We start from the raw sequence: 27725 nt of genomic DNA, 5'->3' as shown, positions 1-27725 counted from the left end.
CAGGAAGTCGCGTCTGCGCCTTCAGTCTGTTCTTGCTCCGCTAATCTTCTGAGATTTAAGTTTCTTCTCTCGGGGTGAACAGCAGGTGAGATTGTGTGTCGTTGTAGTTGTTCTGTCGTTTTGTTGTTGTACTTTGTGTCCCGGGAACGTGTACGGTTCGCTGTTAGCTGTTAGCCAGAGTTAGCATTCGTGTTTGAAAAGCTTCAAAAATAGTTAAAATGTGTGAAAATATCTTTCTCCTGCGCATTAAAAACTAGGATTATTATTGTGTTGCTGAAGTGAAGTGTTGTGTTTATCTGTCAAAGTATTCCAGGAGCAAACACACGCAGATTACGAGGCTTTAGCGTTACTCTCTGTTGCTAGGCAACGCGTCTCCGCTTATCATGACGCTAGTGTCGTAAAGTGACGTGAACAGCCGTCATGGTTGTAGGTGAAACTTGTGTTGTTGTCTGTGCAGCAGCAGCGAGATGTTGGTTCCGATCTTCACGCTGAAGCTGAACCACAAGATCAACCCTCGCATGGTGACGGTGGGAAGGTTTGATGGAGTTCATCCCTGCATCACTGCTGCCACTCAAGCTGGGAAGGTGAGGACTCTGGTGCTCACTGACGGGGTCATGACCTCCAGCTATCTTCATCATCATCTTCATCATCATCATCATCATCATCATCATCATCATCATCATCTTCATCATCTTCTTTATCCTCATCATCTTCATCATCTCGTTCATCCTCATCATCTTCATCATCCTCATCATCCTCATCATCTTCATCCTCATCTTCATCATCTTCATCATCTCCATCATCTCCATCATCTTCATCATCATCATCTTCACCATCTCCATCATCATCATCATCATCTCCACCATCATCTTCATCATCTCCATCATCTCTATCATCCTCATCATCTTCTTTATCCTCATCATCTTCATCATCTTGTTCATCCTCATCATCTTCATCATCCTCATCATCATCTTCATCATCTTCGTCATCTTCATCATCATCATCTTCACCATCTCCATCATCATCATCATCATCTCCATAATCTTCATCATCTTCATACTCTTTATCATCCTCATCTGCTTCATTATCTTCATGATCTTCATGATCTTCGTCATCCTCATCATCCTCATCATCTCCATCATCTTCCTCAACCTCATCATCTTCATCATCTACTTCATCTTATACATCATCTTCATCATCCTCATCTTCTTCATCATCTTCATCATCTTCATACTCTTTATCATCCTCATCTGCTTCATAATCTTCATAGACTTCATCCTCCTCATCTTCTTCATGATCTTCATCATCTTCATGATCTTCATGATCATCATCATCATCATCATCATGGAGATCTTCATGTTCCTCAGAGAAGCATTGTTCTGGTCACTGACCTTGAACCTTCATCTTCTCGTGCTGAACTGCAACAGTTTATATTCCAGAGTCAAAGGATGGTGTCGTCGTCCATCAACGATCAATGATCTCCAACAAGTGTCTCACCTGTGCAGGTGTTCATCCACAACCCTCACACTCGCACCCAGCGACCGGCGGCTCACCGTCTGAGTCAGAGCGCCACGGACTCGGACATCTCACTGCTGAACATCAACCAGGCGGTCTCCTGCCTGAGCGCGGGACCCCTGAGGCCCGACACCACGGGCGACACCCTCCTGGTGGGCTCTCAGACCAACCTGCTGGCCTACGACGTCCACGACAACGCAGACATCTTCTACAGAGAGGTGAGTGGAGCAGCATCATGGTGCTCAGAACATCTAAGCAACGTTTACTTTGTTCACAAATATTTCTAGATCTTTTGATCCAAATAAACACACTCACATTGACACACACATGCTCACAGAGACAAACTCACACACAAACACACGCTCACGATACGGAGACACACACAAATGCATGCTAACACACGCTCACATACACATGGTAAAACTCACAGGCAGACATATAAACACACTGACACACACACACTCTCTCATGCACGCACACGGTGAAACACGCACACGCTCTCACAGGCAGACATACAAACACACTTACACACTGACACACACACGCTGTCATGCACGCACACGCACACGGTGAAACACGCACACGCTCTCACAGGCAGACATACAAACACACTTACACATAGACACACACTAAAATGCTCTCACAAACTCACAAACACACTCCTACTGAAAGACTCACAGAGATACACACAGATTGTGACACACTCAAATAGATACACACAAACACTCACAAGGACACTTACACGCACACAGCCAGAGTCACACACTGAGATACACACATATACAGACAGACGCACTGTCAGAGACACAGGCGCACACACACAAAGATAGACACACACACACACACAGACTTTCTGAGAAACGCACACAAAGATGGACACACACCCAGAGACACACACACACAGAGTCACGCATGCAAACACACTCTCACATACACATGGTAAAACAAGCTCTCACAGGTAGACATATAAACACACACACACAGATAAACACACGTACACATAGACACACACTAAAACGCTCACACACACTCACAGACTGAAAGACTCACAGAGATACATTGTGACACACTCAAAGGGTTACACACAAACACTCACAGAGACACTTACACACAAACAACCAGAGACACACACTGAGATACACACATATACAGACACACACTGTCAGAGACACAGGCGCAAACACACTAAGATAGATACACACACACAGACTTGCTGAGAAACGCACACAAAGGTGGAGACACAAACAAAGATGGACACACACACGCTGAGAAACACACACACAAAGATGGACACACACCCAGAGACACACACGTGCTGTGAAACACACACACAAAGATGGACACATGAACAAATATAAACACACATACTCAGATACACACATACTCAGAGACACAAACATACAGAATTCAATTATATGGATGTTCAATGACTGCTGCTTTGAAATCAGAGCAATATTTGTGTATTTTACATCTGGATGACACACCGTCAAAAGTCGTCCATTATTGTTGTTCCTTCTATTAAAGGTGACAGACGGAGCCAATGCTATTGTTTTGGGGAAACTTGGAAACATCGCGAGTCCTCTGGCCATCATTGGAGGGAACTGTGCTCTGCAAGGGTTCGACCACGAGGGCAACGACCGCTTCTGGACCGTAAGCCACGTCTTCGTCGCTTCGACACAAAACAATTGAGTCGTTCACCAACACTGTCGAGCCACAGAGCTGAGCTAAAGCCCTGAAACACTGTCTTTACCAGGTCACTGGAGACAACGTCAGGTCGCTGGTCCTCTGTGACTTCACTGGAGATGGAAAAAATGAGGTGAGACAGACGTATATATACACACATATACACACACAGACATATACACGCACAGACATATACACACACAGACATATACACACACAGACATATACACACACAGACATATACACTCACAGACATATACACACACAGACATATACACTCACAGACATATACACTCACAGACATATACACTCACAGATATATACACACAGACATATACACTCACAGACATATACACTCACAGACACACACAGACATATACACACACAGACATATACACTCACAGACATATACACTCACAGACACACACAGACGTATACACACACAGACATATACACTCACAGACATATACACTCACAGACATATACTCACATACATATACACTCACAGACATATACACTCACAGACACACACAGACATATACACTCACAGACATATACACTCACAGACATATATACTCACAGACATATACACTCACAGACATATACTCACAGACATATACACTCACAGACATATACTCACAGACATATACACTCACAGACATATACTCACAGACATATACACTCACAGACATATACACTCACAGACATATATACTCACAGACATATACACACACAGACATATACACACACAGACATATACACTCACAGACATATACACTCACAGACATATATACTCACAGACATATACACTCACAGACATATACACTCACAGACATATACACTCACAGACATATACACTCACAGACATATACTCACAGACATATACACTCACAGACATATACACTCACAGACATATACACTCACAGACACACACAGACATATACACTCACAGACATATACACTCACAGACACACACAGACATATACACTCACAGACATATACACTCACAGACACACACAGACATATACACTCACAGACATATACACTCACAGACACACACAGACATATACACTCACAGACATATACACTCACAGACACACACAGACATATACACTCACAGACATATACACTCAAAGACATATACAGACACACACACAGATACACACAGAGTGACTACACTGTCTTGTCTCAGCTGCTGGTTGGATCCGAGGACTTCGACATCCGAGTGTTCAGGGAGGACGAGCTGGTGTCAGAGATGACGGAGAATGAGGTGATTTAAGAAAGATTGTGTGTCGACTCATGAACCTGCTCTCACTGATGCTCTCTCTGATGCTCTCACTGATGTTCTCTCTGATGCTCTCTCTGATGCTCTCTCTGATGCTCACTGATGCTCTCTCTGATGCTCTCTCTGATGTTCTCTCTGATGCTCTCACTGATGCTCTCACTGATGCTCTCTCTGATGCTCTCAATGATGCTCTCTCTGATGCTCTCTCTGATGCTCTCTTTGATGTTCTCTCTGATGCTCTCTCTGATGCTCTCTCTGATGCTCTCTCTGATGCTCTCTCTGATGCTCTCTCTGATGCTCTCTCTGATGCTCTCTCTGATGCTCTCTCTGATGCTCTCTCTGATGCTCTCACTGATGCTCTCTCTGATGCTCTCTCTGATGCTCTCACTGATGCTCTCTCTGATGCTCTCTCTGATGCTCTCTCTGATGCTCTCTCTGATGCTCTCACTGATGCTCTCTCTGATGCTCTCTCTGATGCTCTCTCTGATGCTCTCTCTGATGTTCTCTCTGATGCTCTCACTGATGCTCTCTCTGATGCTCTCTCTGATGCTCTCTCTGATGCTCTCTCTGATGTTCTCTCTGATGCTCTCACTGATGCTCTCACTGATGCTCTCTCTGATGCTCTCTCTGATGCTCTCTTTGATGTTCTCTCTGATGCTCTCTCTGATGCTCTCTCTGATGCTCTCTCTGATGTTCTCTCTGATGCTCTCACTGATGCTCTCTCTGATGCTCTCACTGATGCTCTCTCTGATGCTCTCTCTGATGTTCTCTCTGATGCTCTCTCTGATGCTCTCTCTGATGCTCTCTTTGATGTTCTCTCTGATGCTCTCTCTGATGCTCTCTCTGATGCTCTCTCTGATGTTCTCTCTGATGCTCTCACTGATGCTCTCTCTGATGTTCTCTCTGATGCTCTCACTGATGCTCTCTCTGATGCTCTCACTGATGCTCTGTCTGATGCTCTCTCTGATGCTCTCTCTGATGCTCTCACTGATGCTCTCACTGATGCTCTCTCTGATGTTCTCACTGATGCTCTCACTGATGCTCTCTCTGATGTTCTCACTGATGCTCTCTCTGATGCTCTCACTGATGCTCTCTCTGATGTTCTCTCTGATGCTCTCACTGATGCTCTCACTGATGCTCTCTCTGATGTTCTCTCTGATGCTCTCTCTGATGTTCTCTCTGATGCTCTCACTGATGCTCTCACTGATGCTCTCTCTGATGTTCTCTCTGATGCTCTCACTGATGCTCTCACTGATGCTCTCACTGATGCTCTCACTGATGCTCTCTCTCTCTCTGATGCTCTCTCTGATGCTCTCTCTGATGCTCTCACTGATGCTCTCTCTCTCTCTGATGCTCTCACTGATGCTCTCTCTGATGCTCTCTCTCTCACTGATGCTCTCTCTGATGCTCTCTCTGATGCTCTCTCTCCCTCTGATGCTCTCTCTGATGCTCTCTCTCTCTCTGATGCTCTCACTGATGCTCTCACTGATGCTCTCTCTGATGCTCTCTCTCTCTCTGATGCTCTCTCTGATGCTCTCACTGATGCTCTCTCTGATGCTCTCTCTCTCACTGATGCTCTCTCTGATGCTCTCTCTGATGCTCTCTCTCTCACTGATGCTCTCTCTGATGCTCTCTCTGATGCTCTCTCTCTCTCTGATGCTCTCACTGATGCTCTCACTGATGCTCTCTCTGATGCTCTCTCTCTCTCTGATGCTCTCACTGATGCTCTCTCTCTCTCTGATGCTCTCTCTGATGCTCTCTCTCTCTCTGATGCTCTCACTGATGCTCTCACTGATGCTCTCACTGATGCTCTCTCTGATGCTCTCACTGATGCTCTCTCTCTGATGCTCTCTCTGATGCTCTCACGGATGCTCTCTCTGATGCTCTCTCTCTCTCTGATGCTCTCTCTGATGTTCTCACTGATGCTCTCACTGATGCTCTCTCTGATGCTCTCTCTGATGCTCTCACTGATGCTCTCTCTGATGCTCTCTCTGATGCTCTCACTGATGCTCTCACTGATGCTCTCTCTGATGCTCTCTCTGATGCTCTCTCTGATGCTCTCTCTGATGCTCTCACTGATGCTCTCTCTGATGCTCTCTCTGATGCTCTCTCTGATGCTCTCACGGATGCTCTCTCTGATGCTCTCTCTCTCTCTGATGCTCTCACTGATGCTCTCACTGATGCTCTCTCTCTGATGCTCTCTCTGATGCTCTCTCTGATGCTCTCACGGATGCTCTCTCTGGTGCTCTCTCTGATGCTCTCACTGATGCTCTCACTGATGCTCTCTCTGATGCTCTCTCTCTCTCTGATGCTCTCACTGATGCTCTCTCTGATGCTCTCTCTCTCTCTGATGCTCTCACTGATGCTCTCTCTGATGCTCTCTCTCTCTCTGATGCTCTCACTGATGCTCTCACTGATGCTCTCTCTCTCTCTGATGCTCTCTCTGATGCTCTCTCTGATGCTCTCTCTCTCTCTGATGCTCTCACTGATGCTCTCTCTGATGCTCTCTCTCTCTCTGATGCTCTCTCTGATGCTCTCTCTGATGCTCTCTCTCTCTCTGATGCTCTCACTGATGCTCTCTCTGATGCTCTCTCTCTCTCTGATGCTCTCACTGATGCTCTCTCTGATGCTCTCTCTCTCACTGATGCTCTCTCTGATGCTCTCTCTCTCTCTGATGCTCTCACTGATGCTCTCACTGATGCTCTCTCTCTCTCTGATGCTCTCACTGATGCTCTCTCTGATGCTCTCACTGATGCTCTCACTGATGCTCTCACTGATGCTCTCACTGATGCTCTCTCTCTCTCTGATGCTCTCTCTGATGCTCTCTCTGATGCTCTCACTGATGCTCTCTCTGATGCTCTCTCTCTCTCTGATGCTCTCTCTGATGCTCTCTCTGATGCTCTCTCTCTCTCTGATGCTCTCACTGATGCTCTCTCTGATGCTCTCTCTCTCTCTGATGCTCTCACTGATGCTCTCTCTGATGCTCTCTCTCTCTCTGATGCTCTCTCTGATGCTCTCACTGATGCTCTCACTGATGCTCTCTCTCTCTCTGATGCTCTCTCTGATGCTCTCTCTCTCTCTGATGCTCTCTCTGATGCTCTCTCTGATGCTCTCTCTCTCACTGATGCTCTCACTGATGCTCTCTCTCTCTCTGATGCTCTCACTGATGCTCTCTCTCTCTCTGATGCTCTCACTGATGCTCTCTCTCTCTCTGATGCTCTCACTGATGCTCTCTCTCTCTCTGATGCTCTCTCTCTCACTGATGCTCTCACTGATGCTCTCTCTCTCTCTGATGCTCTCACTGATGCTCTCTCTCTCTCTGATGCTCTCTCTCTCTCTGATGCTCTCACTGATGCTCTCTCTCTCTCTGATGCTCTCTCTCTCACTGATGCTCTCACTGATGCTCTCTCTGATGCTCTCTCTCTCACTGATGCTCTCACTGATGCTCTCTCTCTCACTGATGCTCTCACTGATGCTCTCTCTCTCTCTGATGCTCTCACTGATGCTCTCTCTCTCTCTGATGCTCTCACTGATGCTCTCACTGATGCTCTCTCTCTCTCTGATGCTCTCACTGATGCTCTCTCTCTCTCTGATGCTCTCACTGATGCTCTCACTGATGCTCTCACTGATGCTCTCTCTGATGCTCTCACTGATGCTCTCTCTGATGCTCTCTCTCTCTCTGATGCTCTCACTGATGCTCTCACTGATGCTCTCACTGATGCTCTCACGGATGCTCTCACTGATGCTCTCTCTGATGCTCTCACTGATGCTCTCTCTGATGCTCTCTCTCTCACGGATGCTCTCACTGATGCTCTCTCTGATGCTCTCACTGATGCTCTCTCTGATGCTCTCTCTCTCACGGATGCTCTCACTGATGCTCTCACTGATGCTCTCACTGATGCTCTCTCTGATGCTCTCACTGATGCTCTCTCTGATGCTCTCTCTCTCACGGATGCTCTCACTGATGCTCTCTCTGATGCTCTCACTGATGCTCTCTCTGATGCTCTCTCTCTCACGGATGCTCTCACTGATGCTCTCACTGATGCTCTCACTGATGCTCTCTCTGATGCTCTCTCTCTCTCTGATGCTCTCACTGATGCTCTCTCTCTCTCTGATGCTCTCTCTCTCTCTGATGCTCTCTCTGATGCTCTCACTGATGCTCTCTCTCTCACGGATGCTCTCACTGATGCTCTCACTGATGCTCTCTCTCTCTGATGCTCTCACTGATGCTCTCTCTCTCTCCTCAGACGGTCACATCTCTGTGCCACATGCACGACAGCAGGTTCGGCTACGCTCTGGCTAACGGCACCGTGGGAGTCTACGACCGGACCGCTCGCTACTGGAGGATCAAGGTGAGAAAGAAACCCTCGACCGGTTCAGACCAGTTCAAACGCTCTCTCTCTCTCCTGCTGTCAGTCTAAGAATCACGCCATGAGCATCCACGCCTTCGACCTGAACGCTGACGGGGTCGTGGAGCTGATCACTGGCTGGTCCAATGGCAAGGTGTGACGCACTCGGACACACTCGGACACACTCGGACACACTAGGACACACTCGGTCTCACTCGGACACACTCGGACACACTAGGACACACTAGGACACACTCGGACACACTCGGACACACTCGGTCTCACTCGGACACACTCGGACACACTCGGACACACTCGGACACACTAGGACACACTCGGACACACTCGGTCTCACTCGGACACACTAGGACACACTCGGACACACTAGGACACACTCGGTCTCACTCGGACACACTCGGACACACTCGGACACACTAGGACACACTCGGACACACTCGGACACACTCGGTCTCACTCGGACACACTCGGACACACTCGGACACACTAGGACACACTCGGACACACTCGGACACACTCGGACACACTCGGTCTCACTCGGACACACTCGGACACACTAGGACACACTCGGACACACTAGGACACACTCGGTCTCACTCGGACACACTCGGACACACTAGGACACACTCGGACACACTCGGACACACTCGGTCTCACTCGGACACACTCGGACACACTCGGACACACTAGGACACACTCGGACACACTAGGACACACTAGGACACACTCGGACACACTAGGACACACTCGGACACACTAGGACACACTCGGCCCCCCTCGGACACACTAGGACACACTAGGACACACTCGGACACACTCGGACATACTAGGACACACTCGGACACACTAGGACACACTCGGACACACTCGGTCTCAATCGGACACACTCGGACACACTAGGACACACTCGGACACACTAGGACACACTCGGACACACTCGGACACACTAGGACACACTCGGACACACTAGGACACACTAGGACACACTCGGACACACTAGGACACACTCGGACACACTAGGACACACTCGGCCCCCCTCGGACACACTAGGACACACTAGGACACACTCGGACACACTAGGACACACTCGGACACACTAGGACACACTCGGACACACTCGGACACACTAGGACACACTCGGACACACTAGGACACACTCGGACACACTCGGACACACTAGGACACACTAGGACACACTCGGACACACTCGGCCCCCCTCGGACACACTAGGACACACTCGGACACACTAGGACACACTCGGACACACTCGGACACACTAGGACACACTCGGACACACTAGGACACACTCGGACACACTAGGACACACTAGGACACACTCGGACACACTCGGACACACTAGGACACACTCGGACACACTCGGACACACTAGGACACACTAGGACACACTTGGACACACTCAGAGAATTACATTCAGACACACACACACTCAACTACACTCAGCTACACTCGGACACACTCAAAGACTCGCATGCAGACACACTCAGAGACACACTCAGACACACACACTCGGACACACTCAGAGTCTACATTCAGACACACACACACTCCGCTACACTTGGACACACTCAATGACTTACATTCAGACACACACACACTCAACTACACTAGGCTACACTCAAAGACTCGCATGCAGACACACTCAGACACACACACTCAGAAACACACTCAGACACACTCAAAGACTTGCATGCAAACCACTCGGAGACACAAACACTCAGACACACTCGGACACACACTCGGAGACACACAATCATAGACACAGTCGGACACACTCAGAGACACACAATCATAGACACAATCATAAACCCTCACTCAGAGACACTCACACACTAACAGACACACTCACTCAAAGACAAACAAAGAGAAACACAGAGAGACTCATGAAGCGAGAGCCATAAAGTGAGTCATAAGATGTGTGGTGCTTCAGATCGATGCTCGCAGTGACAGGACGGGCGAGGTGGTCTTCAAGGACAACTTCTCGTCCTCCGTGGCTGGAGTGGTGGAAGGAGACTACAGGCTGGACGGACAGCAGCAGCTCATCTGTGCTTCGGTGGAAGGAGAAGGTTCGTCGGCGTCGTACTCGCGTCTCTCCTCGGTTCCACCATCTCCGACGCTTCTCTCCTTCAGTGCGGGGATACCTCCCAGCTAGCAAGGACATGAAGGGGAACCTGATGGACTCCAGCGCCGAGCAGGACCTGATCAGAGAACTGAGCCATCGGAGGCAGAATCTGCTGCTGGAGCTGAGAAATTATGAAGAGAATGCCAAGGTGAGAACAACCCTGTCACTGACGCACACACTTACACTCACACAGACACACACACGAACATACACACACTTACACTCACACACTTACACTCACACAGGCACACACACAAACAAACACAACCAAACACACACAGACACACACAGGCACACACTTACACTCACACAGACACACACACAATCACAAACGCAGGCACACACTTACACTCACACAGAGTCACACATACACACACAGGGACAAACTTACACTCACACAGACACACACACACAATCACGCATACAAACACAGGCACAAACTTACACTCACACAGACACACACACACAATCACAAACGCAGGCGCACACTTACACTCACACACACACACACACACACACATAGACACAGGGACAAACTTACACTCACACAGACACACACACAATCACACACACACAGGCACACACTTACACTCACACAGACAGGCACAAACTTACACTCACACAGACACACACACACTCACACACACAGGCACAAACTTACACTCACACAGACACACACACACTCACACACACAGGCACAAACTTACACTCACACAGACACACACACACAATCACAAACGCAGGCACACACTTACACTCACACACACACACATAGACACAGGGACAAACTTACACCCACACAGACACAGACACACACACAATCACACACACAGGCACACACTTACACTCACACAGACACACACACACTCACACATACAGGCACAAACTTACACTCACACAGACACACACAAACATACACTGACTAGCACATACACACATGGTCACACAAACACTCGCACACAAAGAAAGAGTTGCACTGACAGACAGACACACATACACAAAAACATGGATCTCAGTTGTTCACAAGTGTTGTTTATTCCAGGGTGTGTCTGATGCCAACGGCAGTGTCGGTGTGATTCCAGCAAACACACAACTTCAGACGGCGTTATCGGTCAAAGCTGCGACAGACTCGCAGAAAGCTCATGTGGAACTCAGCATCTCCACACCCAACGGTACCATCACATATTTGTGTAGACAAACATTAGAATCATATTTGTGGAGACAAACATTAGAATCATATTTGTGTAGACAAACATTAGAATCATATTTGTGTAGACAAACATTAGAATCATATTTGTGTAGACAAACATTAAAAACCATCATATTTGTCTAGACAAACATTTAGAACCATCATATTTGTGTAGACAAACATTATAAACCATCATATTTGTGTAGACAAACATTTAGAACCAACATATTTGTGTAGACAAACATTTGAATCATATTTGTGTAGACAAACATTAGAATCATATTTGTGTAGACAAACATTAAAAACCATCATATTTGTCTAGACAAACATTTAGAACCATCATATTTGTGTAGACAAACATTATAAACCATCATATTTGTGTAGACAAACATTTAGAACCAACATATTTGTGTAGACAAACATTTAGAACCAACATATTTGTGTAGACAAACATTATAAACCAACATATTTGTGTAGACAAACATTAAGAACCATCATATTTGTGTAGACAAACATTTAGAACCATCATATTTGTGTAGACAAACATTATAAACCATCATATTTGTGTAGACAAACATTAAGAACCATCATATTTGTGTAGACAAACATTATAAACCATCATATTTGTGTAGACAAACATTTAGAACCATCATATTTGTGTAGACAAACATTATAAACCATCATATTTGTGTAGACAAACATTAAGAACCATCATATTTGTGTAGACAAACATTATAAACCATCATATTTGTGTAGACAAATATTATAAACCATCATATTTGTGTAGACAAATATTATAAACCATCATATTTGTGTAGACAAACATTTAGAACCATCATATTTGTGTAGACAAACATTAAGAACCATCATATTTGTGTAGACAAACATTTAGAACCATCATATTTTTTGTAGACAAACATTATAAACCATCATATTTGTGTAGACAAACATTAAGAACCATCATATTTGTGTAGATAAACATTAAGAACCATCATATTTGTGTAGACAAACATTAAGAACCATCATATTTGTGTAGACAAACATTTAGAACCATCATATTTGTGTAGACAAACATTTAGAACCATCATATTTGTGTAGACAAACATTTAGAACCATCATATTTGTGTAGACAAACATTTAGAATCATCATATTTGTGTAGACAAACATTTAGAACCATCATATTTGTGTAGACAAACATTTAGAACCATCATATTTGTGTAGACAAACATTTAGAACCATCATTTTTGTGTAGACAAACATTTAGAACCATCATATTTGTGTAGACAAACATTATAAACCAACATATTTGTGTAGACAAACATTATAAACCAACATATTTGTGTAGACAAACATTAAGAACCATCATATTTGTGTAGACAAACATTATAAACCATCATATTTGTGTAGACAAACATTAAGAACCATCATATTTGTGTAGACAAACATGAGAACCATCATATTTGTGTAGACAAACATTATAAACCATCATATTTGTGTAGACAAACATTAAGAACCATCATATTTGTGTAGACAAACATGAGAACCATCATATTTGTGTAGACAAACATTATAAACCATCATATTTGTGTAGACAAACATTAAGAACCATCATATTTGTGTAGACAAACATTATAAACCATCATATTTGTGTAGACAAACATTTAGAACCATCATATTTGTGTAGACAAATATTATAAACCATCATATTTGTGTAGACAAACATTTAGAACCAACATATTTGTGTAGACAAACATTTAGAACCATCATATTTGTGTAGACAAACATTAAGAACCATCATATTTGTGTAGACAAACATGAGAACCTTCATATTTGTGTAGACAAACATTTAGAACCATCATATTTGTGTAGACAAACATGAGAACCTATATATTTGTGTAGACAAACATTTAGAACCATCATATTTGTGTAGACAAACATTTAGAACCATCATATTTGTGTAGACAAACATTTAGAACCATCATATTTGTGTAGACAAACATTATAAACCATCATATTTGTGTAGACAAACATTTAGAACCATCATATTTGTGTAGACAAACATTTAGAACCATCATATTTGTGTAGACAAACATTAAGAACTATCAAATTTGTGTAGACAAACATTATAAACCATCATATTTGTGTAGACAAACATTTAGAACCATCATATTTGTGTAGACAAACATTTAGAACTATCATATTTGTGTAGACAAACATTTAGAACCATCATATTTGTGTAGACAAACATTTAGAACCATCATATTTGTGTAGACAAACATTTAGAACCATCATATTTGTGTAGACAAACATTTAGAACTATCATATTTGTGTAGACAAACATTTAGAACCATCATATTTGTGTAGACAAACATTTAGAACAATCATATTTGTGTAGACAAACATTTAGAACCATCATATTTGTGTAGACAAACATTTAGAACTATCATATTTGTGTAGACAAACATTTAGAACTATCATATTTGTGTAGACAAACATTAAAAACCATCATATTTGTGTAGACAAACATTAAGAACCATCATATTTGTGTAGACAAACATGAGAACCTATATATTTGTGTAGACAAACATTAAGAACCATCATATTTGTGTAGACAAACATGAGAACCTATATATTTGTGTAGACAAACATTAAGAACCATCATATTTGTGTAGACAAACATGAGAACCTATATATTTGTGTAGACAAACATTAAGAACCATCATATTTGTGTAGACAAACATTAAGAACCATCATATTTGTGTAGACAAACATTTAGAACCAACATATTTGTGTAGACAAACATTTAGAACCAACATATTTGTGTAGACAAACATTCAGAACCATCATATTTGTGTAGACAAACATTTAGAACCATAATATTTGCGTAGACAAACATTTAGAACCAACATATTTGTGTAGACAAACATTTAGAACCAACATATTTGCGTAGACAAACATTTAGAACCATCATATTTGTGTAGACAAACATTTAGAACCAACATATTTGTGTAGACAAACATTTAGAACCAACATATTTGTGTACACAAACATTTAGAACCATCATATTTGTGTACACAAACATTTAGAACCATCATATTTGTATAGACAAACATTTAGAACCAACATATTTGTGTAGACAAACATTTAGAACCAACATATTTGTGTACACAAACATTAAGAACCATCATATTTGTGTAGACAAACATTATAAACCAACATATTTGTGTACACAAACATTTAGAACCATCATATTTGTGTAGACAAACATTAAGAACCATCATATTTGTGTAGACAAACATTATAAACCATCATATTTGTGTAGACAAACATTTAGAACCAACATATTTGTGTAGACAAACATTAAGAACCATCATATTTGTGTAGACAAACATTTAGAACCATCATATTTGTGTAGACAAACATTTAGAACCATCATATTTGTGTAGACAAACATTAAAAACCATCATATTTGTGTAGACAAACATTTAGAACCATCATATTTGTGTAGAAAAACATTTAGAACCATCATATTTGTGTAGACAAACATTTAGAACCAACATATTTGTGTAGACAAACATTTAGAACCATCATATTTGTGTAGACAAACATTTAGAACCAACATATTTGTGTACACAAACATTAGAATTATGATATTTGTGTAGACATTAAGAACTATCATATCTGTGTAGACAAACATTATAAACCAACATATTTGTGTAGACAAACATTAAAAACCATCATATTTGTGTAGACAAACATTTAGAACCATCATATTTGTGTAGACAAACATTAAAAACCATCATATTTGTGTAGACAAACATTTAGAACCATCATATTTGTGTAGACAAACATTTAGAACCATCATATTTGTGTAGACAAACATGAGAACCTATATATTTGTGTAGACAAACATGAGAACCTATATATTTGTGTAGACAAACATGAGAACCTATATATTTGTGTAGACAAACATGAGAACATATATATTTGTGTAGACAAACATGAGAACCTATATATTTGTGTAGACAAACATAAGTGTTGTTCCTTTCATCTCCGTGTTGCTACAGAAACCATCATCCGTGCGGTTCTGATCTTCGCTGAGGGGATCTTTGAGGGCGAGAGTCATGTGGTCCATCCCAGTGTGCAGAACTTGTCGGGGTGTGTTCGAGTCCCCATCACTCCTCCCAAAGACATCCCAGTGGACCTGCACATCAAAGCCTTCGTTGGCGGGAAAACCAGGTGAGATTGTGTTTAGATTAGTTTGTGTTCCATCAGTGTTGATGACTTCCTGTCTCCTCAGCTCACAGTTCCACGTGTTCGAAATCACACGTCAGCTTCCTCGGTTCTCCATGTATGACATCGCTGTAGAAGCTAACGACCCACTTCCTGCTGGGACTGTGACCTTCAGTATCAACGACCGACCTCAGAGAGTAAGATGAAGAAGAAGAAGATGATGATGATGTTGTAGATGAAGATGAAGATGATGATGATGATGTTGTAGATGAAGATGAAGATGATGATTATGATGAAGATGTTAAAGATGATGATGAAGATGATGATGATGATTATGATGAAGATGTTAAAGATGATGATGAAGATGATGATGAAGATGTTATAGATGATGATGATGATGTTGAAGATGATGATGATGATTATGATGAAGATGTTAAAGATGATGATGAAGATGATGATGATGATTATGATGAAGATGTTAAAGATGATGATGAAGATGATGATGATGATTATGATGAAGATGTTAAAGATGATGATGAAGATGATGATGAAGATGTTATAGATGATGATGATGATGTTGAAGATGATGATGATGATTATGATGAAGATGTTAAAGATGATGATGAAGATGATGATGATGATTATGATGAAGATGTTAAAGATGATGATGAAGATGATGATGAAGATGTTATAGATGATGATGATGATGATGTTGAAGATGATGATGATGATGATGATGATGATGATGATGATGTTGAAGATGATGATGATGATGATGAAGATGTTAAAGATGATGATGATGATGAAGATGATGATGATGATGAAGATGTTAAAGATGATGAAGATGATGATGAAGATAACGTTGGTGATGAAGATGTTGATGATGATGATGATGAAGATGTTGAAGATGATGAAGATGTTAAAGATGATGATGAAGATGATGATGATGATTATGATGAAGATGTTAAAGATGATGATGAAGATGATGATGAAGATGTTATAGATGATGATGATGATGTTAAAGATGATGATGATGATGAAGATGTTAAAGATGATGATGATGATGAAGATGATGATGATGATGAAGATGTTAAAGATGATGATGATGAAGATGATGATGAAGATAACGTTGGTGATGAAGATGTTGATGATGATGATGATGAAGATGTTGAAGATGATGAAGATGTTGAAGATGATGATGATGATTAAGATTACGTTGATGATGATGAAGATGTTATAGAATATGATGATGATGAAGATGTTGAAGATGATGATGATGAAGATGACGTTGATGATGAAGATGTTAAAGATGATGATGATGATAACGTTGGTGATGAAGATGATGATGATGATGAAGATGTTGAAGATGTTAAAGATGATGATGAAGGTGATGATGATGATGAAGATGTTATAGATGATGATGAAGATGTTGAAGATGATGATGATGAAGATGATGATGAAGATGTTATAGATGATGATGAAGATGTTGAAGATGATGATGATGAAGATGATGATGATGATGATGAAGATGACGTTGATGATGAAGATGTTAAAGATGATGATAACGTTGGTGATGAAGATGTTGAAGATGAAGATGTTGATGATGATGATGATGAAGATGTTAAAGATGATGATGATGATGATGGAGATAAAGTTGATGATGATGATAACGTTGATGATGAAGATGATGATGATGGAGATAAAGTTGATGATGATGATAACGTTGATGATGAAGATGTTAAAGAAGAAGATGATGATGATGATGATGATGAAGATTCATGCTTGTGTTCAGGTGGTCATGTGGCTCAATCAGAGCTTCCTGCTCCCAGAGGGAGTCGACAGTCCTGAAGTCACCTTTAACCTTCTGAGAGGAGGAGGACTGCTGTCCATCAACATGTCCAACAATGGACAGGTGCTCTCACACATACACACACACACACACATGAACACACACACACACACACACACACGTACACACACACGTACACACACACACACACACACACACACGTACACACACACACACACACACACGTACACACACACACACACATGAACACACACACACACACACGTACACACACACACATGAACACACACATAGAGTGTCAATAAGTCTATCAAATCAAAAAGTTTGATTGAGTACTGACAGGAAGTGTTGAGGACACGTTTGAACGTCACCATTGGACATGTGTCTCCAGATCACTCTGAGGACAGACGACATCGACCTGGCCGGAGACCTGGTCCAGTCTCTCGCCTCCTTCCTCGCCATAGAGGACTTGTCTGCGGAGGCGGACTTCCCGAGCTACTTCGAGGAGCTGCGCTCCACTCTCACCGAGGTGGCTTCACACCTGCCTCACACCTGTCTCACACCTGCCTCACACCTGTCTCACACCTGTCTCACACCTGTCTCACACCTGCCTCACACCTGTCTCACACCTGTCTCACACCTGCCTCACACCTGTCTCACACCTGCCTCACACCTGTCTCACACCTGTCTCACACCTGTCTCACACCTGTCTCACACCTGTCTCACACCTGCCTCACACCTGCCTCACACCTGTCTCACACCTGTCTCACACCTGCCTCACACCTGCCTCACACCTGTCTCACACCTGTCTCACACCTGTCTCACACCTGTCTCACACCTGTGTCACACCTGCGTCACACCTGTCTCACACCTGTCTCACACCTGTCTCACACCTGCCTCACACCTGCCTCACACCTGTCTCACACCTGTCTCACACCTGCCTCACACCTGTCTCACACCTGTCTCACACCTGCCTCACACCTGTCTCACACCTGCCTCACACCTGCCTCACACCTGTCTCACACCTGTCTCACACCTGCCTCACACCTGCCTCACACCTGTCTCACACCTGTCTCACACCTGTCTCACACCTGTGTCACACCTGCGTCACACCTGTCTCACACCTGCCTCACACCTGTCTCACACCTGTCTCACACCTGTCTCACACCTGCCTCACACCTGTCTCACACCTGCCTCACACCTGTCTCACACCTGCCTCACACCTGTCTCACACCTGCCTCACACCTGCCTCACACTGTCTCACACCTGTCTCACACCTGCCTCACACCTGTGTCACACCTGCGTCACACCTGTCTCACACCTGTCTCACACCTGTCTCACACCTGCCTCACACCTGTCTCACACCTGCCTCACACCTGCCTCACACCTGCCTCACACCTGTCTCACACCTGCACCAGAACTAGTGTTGCTCGGTCTCTGACCCCCGTCTGTCCCTCAGGTGGACCAGTTCCACTCCGTGCACCAGAAGCTGACGGCAGAAATGGCCGACCACTCCAACTACATCCGGAACATCCTGGTGCAGGCGGAGGATTCTCGTCTGATGGCAGACATGTGAGACTCTCTTCTTCTTCTTCTTCTCCAGTGTAGCAACAACAACGCTGTGTGAAGTGTGTGTTGTTGTGTTGTTGATCTGGAGCTTTTGTACAGTCACAAGAAGAACTTGCTGTTGTGTATCAACAATAATCTCTGGAATACTGACCAGTTCACACTATGACCACCAGGTGGTGATACAATTATTAGAGCGGCAAACATATTCAGATGGACATACACATGGATACACACACACATACACACAGTTACACATCGACACACAGGCACACACGCAGATAACGACAGACAAGCGCACACCTATAGACACACAGACACACTCAGATTCACGCAAACAGATACACACAGGCAAACCCACATTCAGACACACACATACAGATACACATTGACACACACAAAGGTTCACACACAGGAATAAACACACAAATCAAAAAGCACAAGAAAGACACAGAAAGTTTCACTGAGACACACACAGACATGTGTAGAAGAAAGTGTGCAGGTCAGTGTGTGTGATGAGACACGAGTGTGTGTGTGTGATGAGACACGAGTGTGTGTGTGATGAGACACAAGTGTGTGTTTATGATGAGTGTGTGTGATGAGACACGAGTGTGTGTGTGTGATGAGCCACAAGTGTGTGTGTGATTAGACACGAGTGTGTGTGTGTGTGTGATGAGACACAAGTGTGTGTTTGTGATGAGTGTGTGAGTGTGTGTGTGTGTGTGTGTGTGTGTGATGAGCCACAAGTGTGTGTGTGTGATGAGACACGAGTGTGTGTGTGTGATGAGCCACAAGTGTGTGTGTGTGATGAGACACAAGTGTGTGTGTGTTTGTGATGAGCCACAAGTGTGTGTGTGTGATGAGACACAAGTGTGTGTGTGTGTGTGATGAGACACAAGTGTGTGTGTGTTTGTGATGAGCCACAAGTGTGTGTGTGTGATGAGACACAAGTGTGTGTGTGTGTGTGATGAGACACAAGTGTGTGTGACGAGACACATGTGTGTGTGATGAGACTCAAGTGTGTGTGTGTGATGAGACACAAGTGTGTGTGTGTGATGAGACACAAGTGTGTGTGTGTGATGAGACACAAGTGTGTGTGACGAGACACATGTGTGTGTGATGAGACTCAAGTGTGTGTGTGTGATGAGACACAAGTGTGTGTGACGAGACACATGTGTGTGTGATGAGACTCAAGTGTGTGTGTGTGATGAGACACAAGTGTGTGTGTGTGATGAGACACAAGTGTGTGTGTGTGATGAGACACAAGTGTGTGTGTGTGACGAGACACATGTGTGTGACGAGACTCAAGTGTGTGTGTGTGATGAGACACAAGTGTGTGTGTGTGACGAGACACATGTGTGTGTGATGAGACTCAAGTGTGTGTGTGTGATGAGACACATGTGTGTGATGAGACACAAGTGTGTGATGAGCCACAAGTGTGTGTGTGTGGCGAGACACATGTGTGTGACGAGACTCAAGTGTGTGTGTGTGATGAGACACGAGTGTGTGTGTGTGACGAGACTCAAGTGTGTGTGATGAGCCACAAGTGTGTGTGTGTGACGAGACACATGTGTGTGACGAGACTCAAGTGTGTGTGTGTGATGAGACACAAGTGTGTGTGTGTGACGAGACACATGTGTGTGTGATGAGACTCAAGTGTGTGTGTGTGATGAGACACATGTGTGTGATGAGACACAAGTGTGTGTGATGAACCACAAGTGTGTGTGTGTGGCGAGACACATGTGTGTGACGAGACTCAAGTGTGTGTGTGTGATGAGACACGAGTGTGTGTGTGTGACGAGACTCAAGTGTGTGTGATGAGCCACAAGTGTGTGTGTGTGACGAGACACATGTGTGTGACGAGACTCAAGTGTGTGTGTGTGACGAGACTCAAGTGTGTGTGTGATGAGACTCAAGTGTGTGTGATGAGCCACAAGTGTGTGTGTGTGATAAGACACAAGTGTGTGTGTGTGACGAGACTCAAGTGTGTGTGATGAGCCACAAGTGTGTGTGTGTGATAAGACACAAGTGTGTGTGTGTGATAAGACACAAGTGTGTGTGTGTGATAAGACACAAGTGTGTGTGTGTGACGACACTCAAGTGTGTGTGATGAGCCACAAGTGTGTGTGTCTGCAGGGTCAGCATGAAGAAGCGCTACAGAGAGTTGTACGACCTCAACAGAGACCTGGTCAACGAGTACAAGATCCGCTCCAACAACCACAACGCTCTGCTCAGTCGACTCAAGTCCGTCAACCTGGCCATCCAGAGAGCCGGGCGACTACGAGGTGAGACCCTCTGGAGGACCCTCGTCTACACAACACACACACCAGCTGGTCGACAACAACAAGCTCTGACACACAACAACACGCTTGAGAGACGAAGCCTCGTCAACATGTTTGATTGACAGCAGCAGCAGCTACACAAACAGCTTCACACAACTGTGCACACATGACTCTGAGAAACACAACTTTCACATCAACAACATTAATACTAATAACTAAAACTACATCTTGAATAATAACAACAATAACTAAGTTTACAATAATAATAACACAAATAATAATAATAACCTCTACAATAATAATAACTACAGTAATAACATCATTAATATAAACCATAAGCATCACAACAACTTTAATACTAATAACTAAAACAACATCTTGAATAATAACAACAATAACTACGTTTACAATAATAATAATAACCTCTAAAATAATAATAGTAAATAAATGAAATCTACAAATAACCTACAATCTTGTCTACGATAATAACAATAATAATAACCTCTTCAATCCTCATAACAATAACAATACATCGTATCAATAATACTTGCCATAATTACAATAGAAATAACATGTACAGTAATAATAACTATAACAATAATAACTATTATAACTATAACAATAATAACTATTATAACTATAACAATAATAACTATAACAATAATAACTATTATAACTATAACAATAATAACTATTATAACTATAACAATAATAACTATAACAATAACAACTATTATAACTATAACAATAATAACTATTATAACTATAACAATAATAACTATAACAATAATAATGACCATAATAATAATACAACAACAATAAAAATAAAGTCAATTATATTAATAACAATAATGATTATAAAGTGAGAAATATTGGCAATCACTGGTTTTGTGCTTTAGAGAGAGATAACAGGAGTTAGAGTGAAGAGAGAGAGAGAGAGAGAGAGAGAGAGAGAGAGAAAGGGAGTGAAAGAACAGGAGTGAGAGTGAAGAGAGAGAGAGAGAAGTAGTGAGAGAACAGGAGTGACGGAGAGAGAAAAGGTGAGAGTGAAGATTGAGAGAGAGAGAAGCAGTGAGGAGTTAGAGAGAGAGAGAAAAAAAGAGCGAACAGGAGTGAGAGAGAGAGAGAGAGAGAGAGAAGGGGTGAGAGTGAAGATTCAGAGCGAGAAGAGTAAGAGTAGAGAGAGAGAGAGAGAGAGAGAAGAAGAAGTTGAACAAGTTAGAAGTGTGAGGAGGAGGCAGATGCTAATGGAACAAGAGAAGAACTGACTGACGATCATCAGGATGAAGATCTCGTACAGGAAGACGAGTGAACATGATGAGCGAGGGAATAAGGAAGAGAGAGAGAGACTCGTTTTGTTCTCATCTGCTCATCAATTAATTGGACAGCAGGTTGATCACAAATCATGTCTTAGTTCCTGCATGTTGACTATTCTGACGGACAATTTTCCTTCTGTCCTTTTGTCTTCATCCATCCATCCCTCCATCCATCCCTTCATCCCTCCATCCATCCATCCCTCCATCTATCCCTCCATCCCTCCATCCATCCATCCATCCATCCATCCCTCCATCCATCCATCCCTCCATCCCTCCATCCATCCATCTCTCCATCCATCCATCCCTCCATCCATCCACCCATCCATCCATCCATCCATCCCTCCATCCATCCCTCCATCCATCCCTCCCTCCATCCCTCCATCCATCCCTCCATCCCTCAGTGGGTAAACCGAAGAACCAGGTGATCTCTGCGTGTCGAGACGCCATCAAGAGCAACAACGTGGCTTCACTCTTCAGGATCATGAGAGCTGGAGCTGCTTCTTCCTGAAGAAGGACCACCAGGAGAAGAACCGCTGAGCTCAGAAGATCCCGGTGTCATGATGTCCAGCACCAGAACTTTACCGTCCATCCCAGTGTGCTGGTGTGAGACATGATTGACATCTGTCACGTGACGGATCTTCACGTATGAACACCAGTCAATCATGTTTATTTATCTTTAGATGATCTTTATTTATTTAAGAAAATAATACAAATATTACAAAGAAACCAAAACTACAGCGTCGTCCAGGTTTTTTTAGGCCAAATCTAAAGTTCTCAAGGTTAAAGAAAAAGGTGTCACATGACCAACATTGTGTGTTTACATTTTGTAGTACGTTTGTGTTTGTGTCAGAAATAAATTCCTCTTTTTCTAGACTTTATGGTTTGTTCCTCACATCAGGTTCATCTGGACGCGGATCTTCTTTATGACTCACAAATATTTCCTGAGAGCTCAGAGCAGTTTCCTGAAACCTGACCTGGTCTGCAGCACAACTCAAGGTTCAAAGTTCCTCTTGTCTGAAGAATGTTCATCTCTCTGATGCCCATACCATGATCACATGAGGTCTGTCCCAGCTACTTAGGGCGAGAGGCCTGGGACACCCTGAGCTGGTCGCCAGCCTCTCACACAGAGACGAACAACACATACCTGCTGACAGTTACAATTCTTTATTTGATGTTTTTGGACTGTGGGAGGAAGGTGAAGTATGTGGAGTAATCAAATAATCTTTCTGCTGACTCATCATTAATGCGTCTCTCATTGAATAATATTTCTGCTGACTCATCATTACCCATCTTCAGTTAAAGAAACTTTCTACAAACTCATCATTAATGCTTCTCTCATTGAATAATATTTCTGCTGACTCATCATTACCCATCTTCAGTTAAAGAAACTTTCTGCAAACTCATCATTAATGCTTCTCTAGTTGAATAATCTTTCTGCTGACTCATCATTACCCATTTCCAGTTAAAGAAACACATTTGCCAACTCATCATTAATGCTTCTCTAGTTCAATAATCTTTCTGCTGACTCATCATTACCCATCTCCAGTTTAAGAAACTTTCTGCAAACTCATCATTAATGCTTCTCTAGTTAGTAATCTTTCTGCTGACTCATCCTTAATCATCTCTAGTTGAATAATCTTTCTGCCGACTCATCATTAATCATCTCTAGTTGAATAATCTTTCTGCTGACTCATCATTACCCATTTCCAGTTAAAGAAACACATTTGCCAACTCATCATTAATGCTTCTCTAGTTCAATAATCTTTCTGCTGACTCATCATTACCCATCTCCAGTTTAAGAAACTTTCTGCAAACTCATCATTAATGCTTCTCTAGTTAGTAATCTTTCTGCTGACTCATCCTTAATCATCTCTAGTTGAATAATCTTTCTGCCGACTCATCATTAATCATCTCTAGTTGAATAATCTTTCTGCTGACTCATCATTAATCATCTCTAGTTGAATAATCTTTCTGCTGACTCATCATTAAACATCTCAAGTTGAAAAATCTTTCTGCCGACTCATCATTATTGAACTCCAGTTAAGGAAACTTTCTGCCGACTCTTCATTTATTCTTCTTTAGTTAAATAATATTTCTGCTGACTCATCATTAATACTTCTCTAGTTGAATAAACTTTCTGCTGACTCATCATTAATCATCTCCAGTTAAAGAAACTTTCTGCCGACTCTTCATTTATTCTTCTTTAGTTAAATAATATTTCTGCTGACTCATCATTAATACTTCTCTAGTTGAATAAACTTTCTGCTGACTCATCATTAATCATCTCCAGTTAAAGAAACTTTCTGCCGACTCATCATTAATACTTCTCTAGTTGAAGAATATTTCTGCTGACTCATCATTTGTCTTCGGTTAAAAAAAATCTGCTGAGTCATCTTTCCTTTCCTGGTTAAATATTTCTAAATGTTCTGGTAAATATTTCCGTTGACTCATCAATTTTATTCACTTAAACAATCTTTCTGCCGAGTCATCATAAATCTTCTTCTATCGAAGAATCTTCCTGCTGACTCATCATTAATCTTGTCCAGCTGAGGATTCCTTTCGGGAACGATCTTTGATAGATTTATCTTTTTTTTCAACTGATCGGCTTTTTTCATCTGTGGAACACATTAACAGCTTTTGTATTCATTTAGTTTTTTTGTTTTCTTGTGTTTTTATTTATTTATTTCATTTGTGCTTGTGTTTGAAATGTTCTTCAAGACGCAGTAACTTCTCATCATGACCATGATTTCAACTCATTACTTTATAAAGTTGCTCTGAAATCTGGACGAACGAGAGGTTACGAGAGTCCGTTATGATGTAATAATGTCTTCACTCCTCCTCCAGCTGTGACCACGCCCCGCTTTGTTTATACAACAAGTCCTTCGAAGGCGGTGACTTCCGGGGTTGATGACGCGCGGTGACAAACCTCAATGCTTGAGCAATTACAGCAGAGATTTCAACAAGATTTCATCTCCAGAACAACAAAGTGTTTTTCAGTGGGAGGAGCTTAAGATCATTTTCTAATGTCAATAAACGAAAAGAGAGTTTTGTACAAACACACACTACAATAGAGTCACACATCACAACAACACACAGACTGATGATACAATAGAGTCACACATCACAACAACACACAGACTGATGATACAATAGAGTCACACATCACAACAACAACACACACACACACACTGATGATACAATAGAGTCACACATCACAACAACACACAGACTGATGATACAATAGAGTCACACATCACAAAAACAACACACACACACACACTGATGATACAATAGAGTCACACATCACAACAAACACACACTGATGATACAATAGAGTCACACATCACAACAACAACACACACACACACTGATGATACAATAGAGTCACACATCACAACAACAACACACACACACACACTGATGATACAATAGAGTCACACATCACAACACACACACACTGATGATACAATAGAGTCACACATCACAACAACAACACACACACACACACACTGATGATACAATAGAGTCACACATCACAACACACACACACTGATGATACAATAGAGTCACACATCACAACAACAACACACACACACTGATGATACAATAGAGTCACACATCACAACAACACACACTGATGATACAATAGAGTCACACATCACAACAACAACACACACACACACACACACACTGATGATACAATAGAGTCACACATCACAACAACAACACACACACACTGATGATACATTTTAGTCACACAACACACACACACTGATGATACAATAGAGTCACACATCACAACAACACACACACACTGATGATACAATAGAGTCACACATCACAACACACACACACTGATGATACAATAGAGTCACAAATCACAACAACACACACACACTGATGATACAATAGAGTCACACATCACAACAACACACACACACTGATGATACAATAGAGTCACACATCACAACAACACACACACACACAGATGATACAATAGTCACACATCACAACACACACACACTGATGATACAATAGAGTCACACATCACAACACACACACACTGATGATACAATAGAGTCACACATCACAACACACACACACTGATGATACAATAGAGTCACACATCACAACAACACACACACACACTGATGATACAATAGAGTCACACATCACAACAACACACACTTACATTAACACAATAGTTGAACTTGAAAAAGGTTTTTGTATGTCTTTGTGTACTTGTAGAACCTCTGTGAACAAAGAAAGTAGTTCAATATTTACACATTTAATTCACTGAAAAATAAAAAATAAACATCATTTCGCGTCTATTTTAAT

General features: G+C 42.5%; 1 protein-coding gene across 2 annotated transcripts; it reads left to right on the top strand.

The window, feature by feature from the left end:
- On the top strand, positions 1–24265 carry bbs2 (Bardet-Biedl syndrome 2). Of its 2 annotated transcripts, none has more exons than XM_087797887.1 (18): positions 1–85; positions 458–584; positions 1506–1733; positions 3040–3165; positions 3269–3331; positions 4391–4468; positions 8731–8835; positions 8900–8986; positions 10799–10934; positions 10999–11138; positions 12033–12162; positions 16248–16419; positions 16481–16610; positions 18206–18325; positions 18615–18752; positions 19683–19795; positions 21926–22074; positions 23789–24265. In XM_087797887.1, the coding sequence occupies exons 2-18, from the start codon at positions 468–470 to the stop codon at positions 23893–23895; spliced, it is 2139 nt and encodes a 712-aa protein (XP_087654013.1). In that variant the 5' UTR covers positions 1–85; positions 458–467; the 3' UTR covers positions 23896–24265. The 2 variants fall into 2 exon arrangements, with proteins under 2 accessions (XP_087654013.1, XP_087654014.1); XM_087797888.1 differs by having other exon boundaries at positions 15–85; positions 461–584.
- Positions 24266–27725: the final 3460 nt, after the last annotated feature.

Source organism: Callionymus lyra, chromosome 8, assembly GCF_982586985.1.
Source record: "Callionymus lyra chromosome 8, fCalLyr1.hap1.1, whole genome shotgun sequence".
In the NCBI taxonomy this organism is placed as follows: Eukaryota; Metazoa; Chordata; class Actinopteri; order Syngnathiformes; family Callionymidae; genus Callionymus; species Callionymus lyra.
This window is presented reverse-complemented; position numbering and strand designations above follow the sequence as displayed.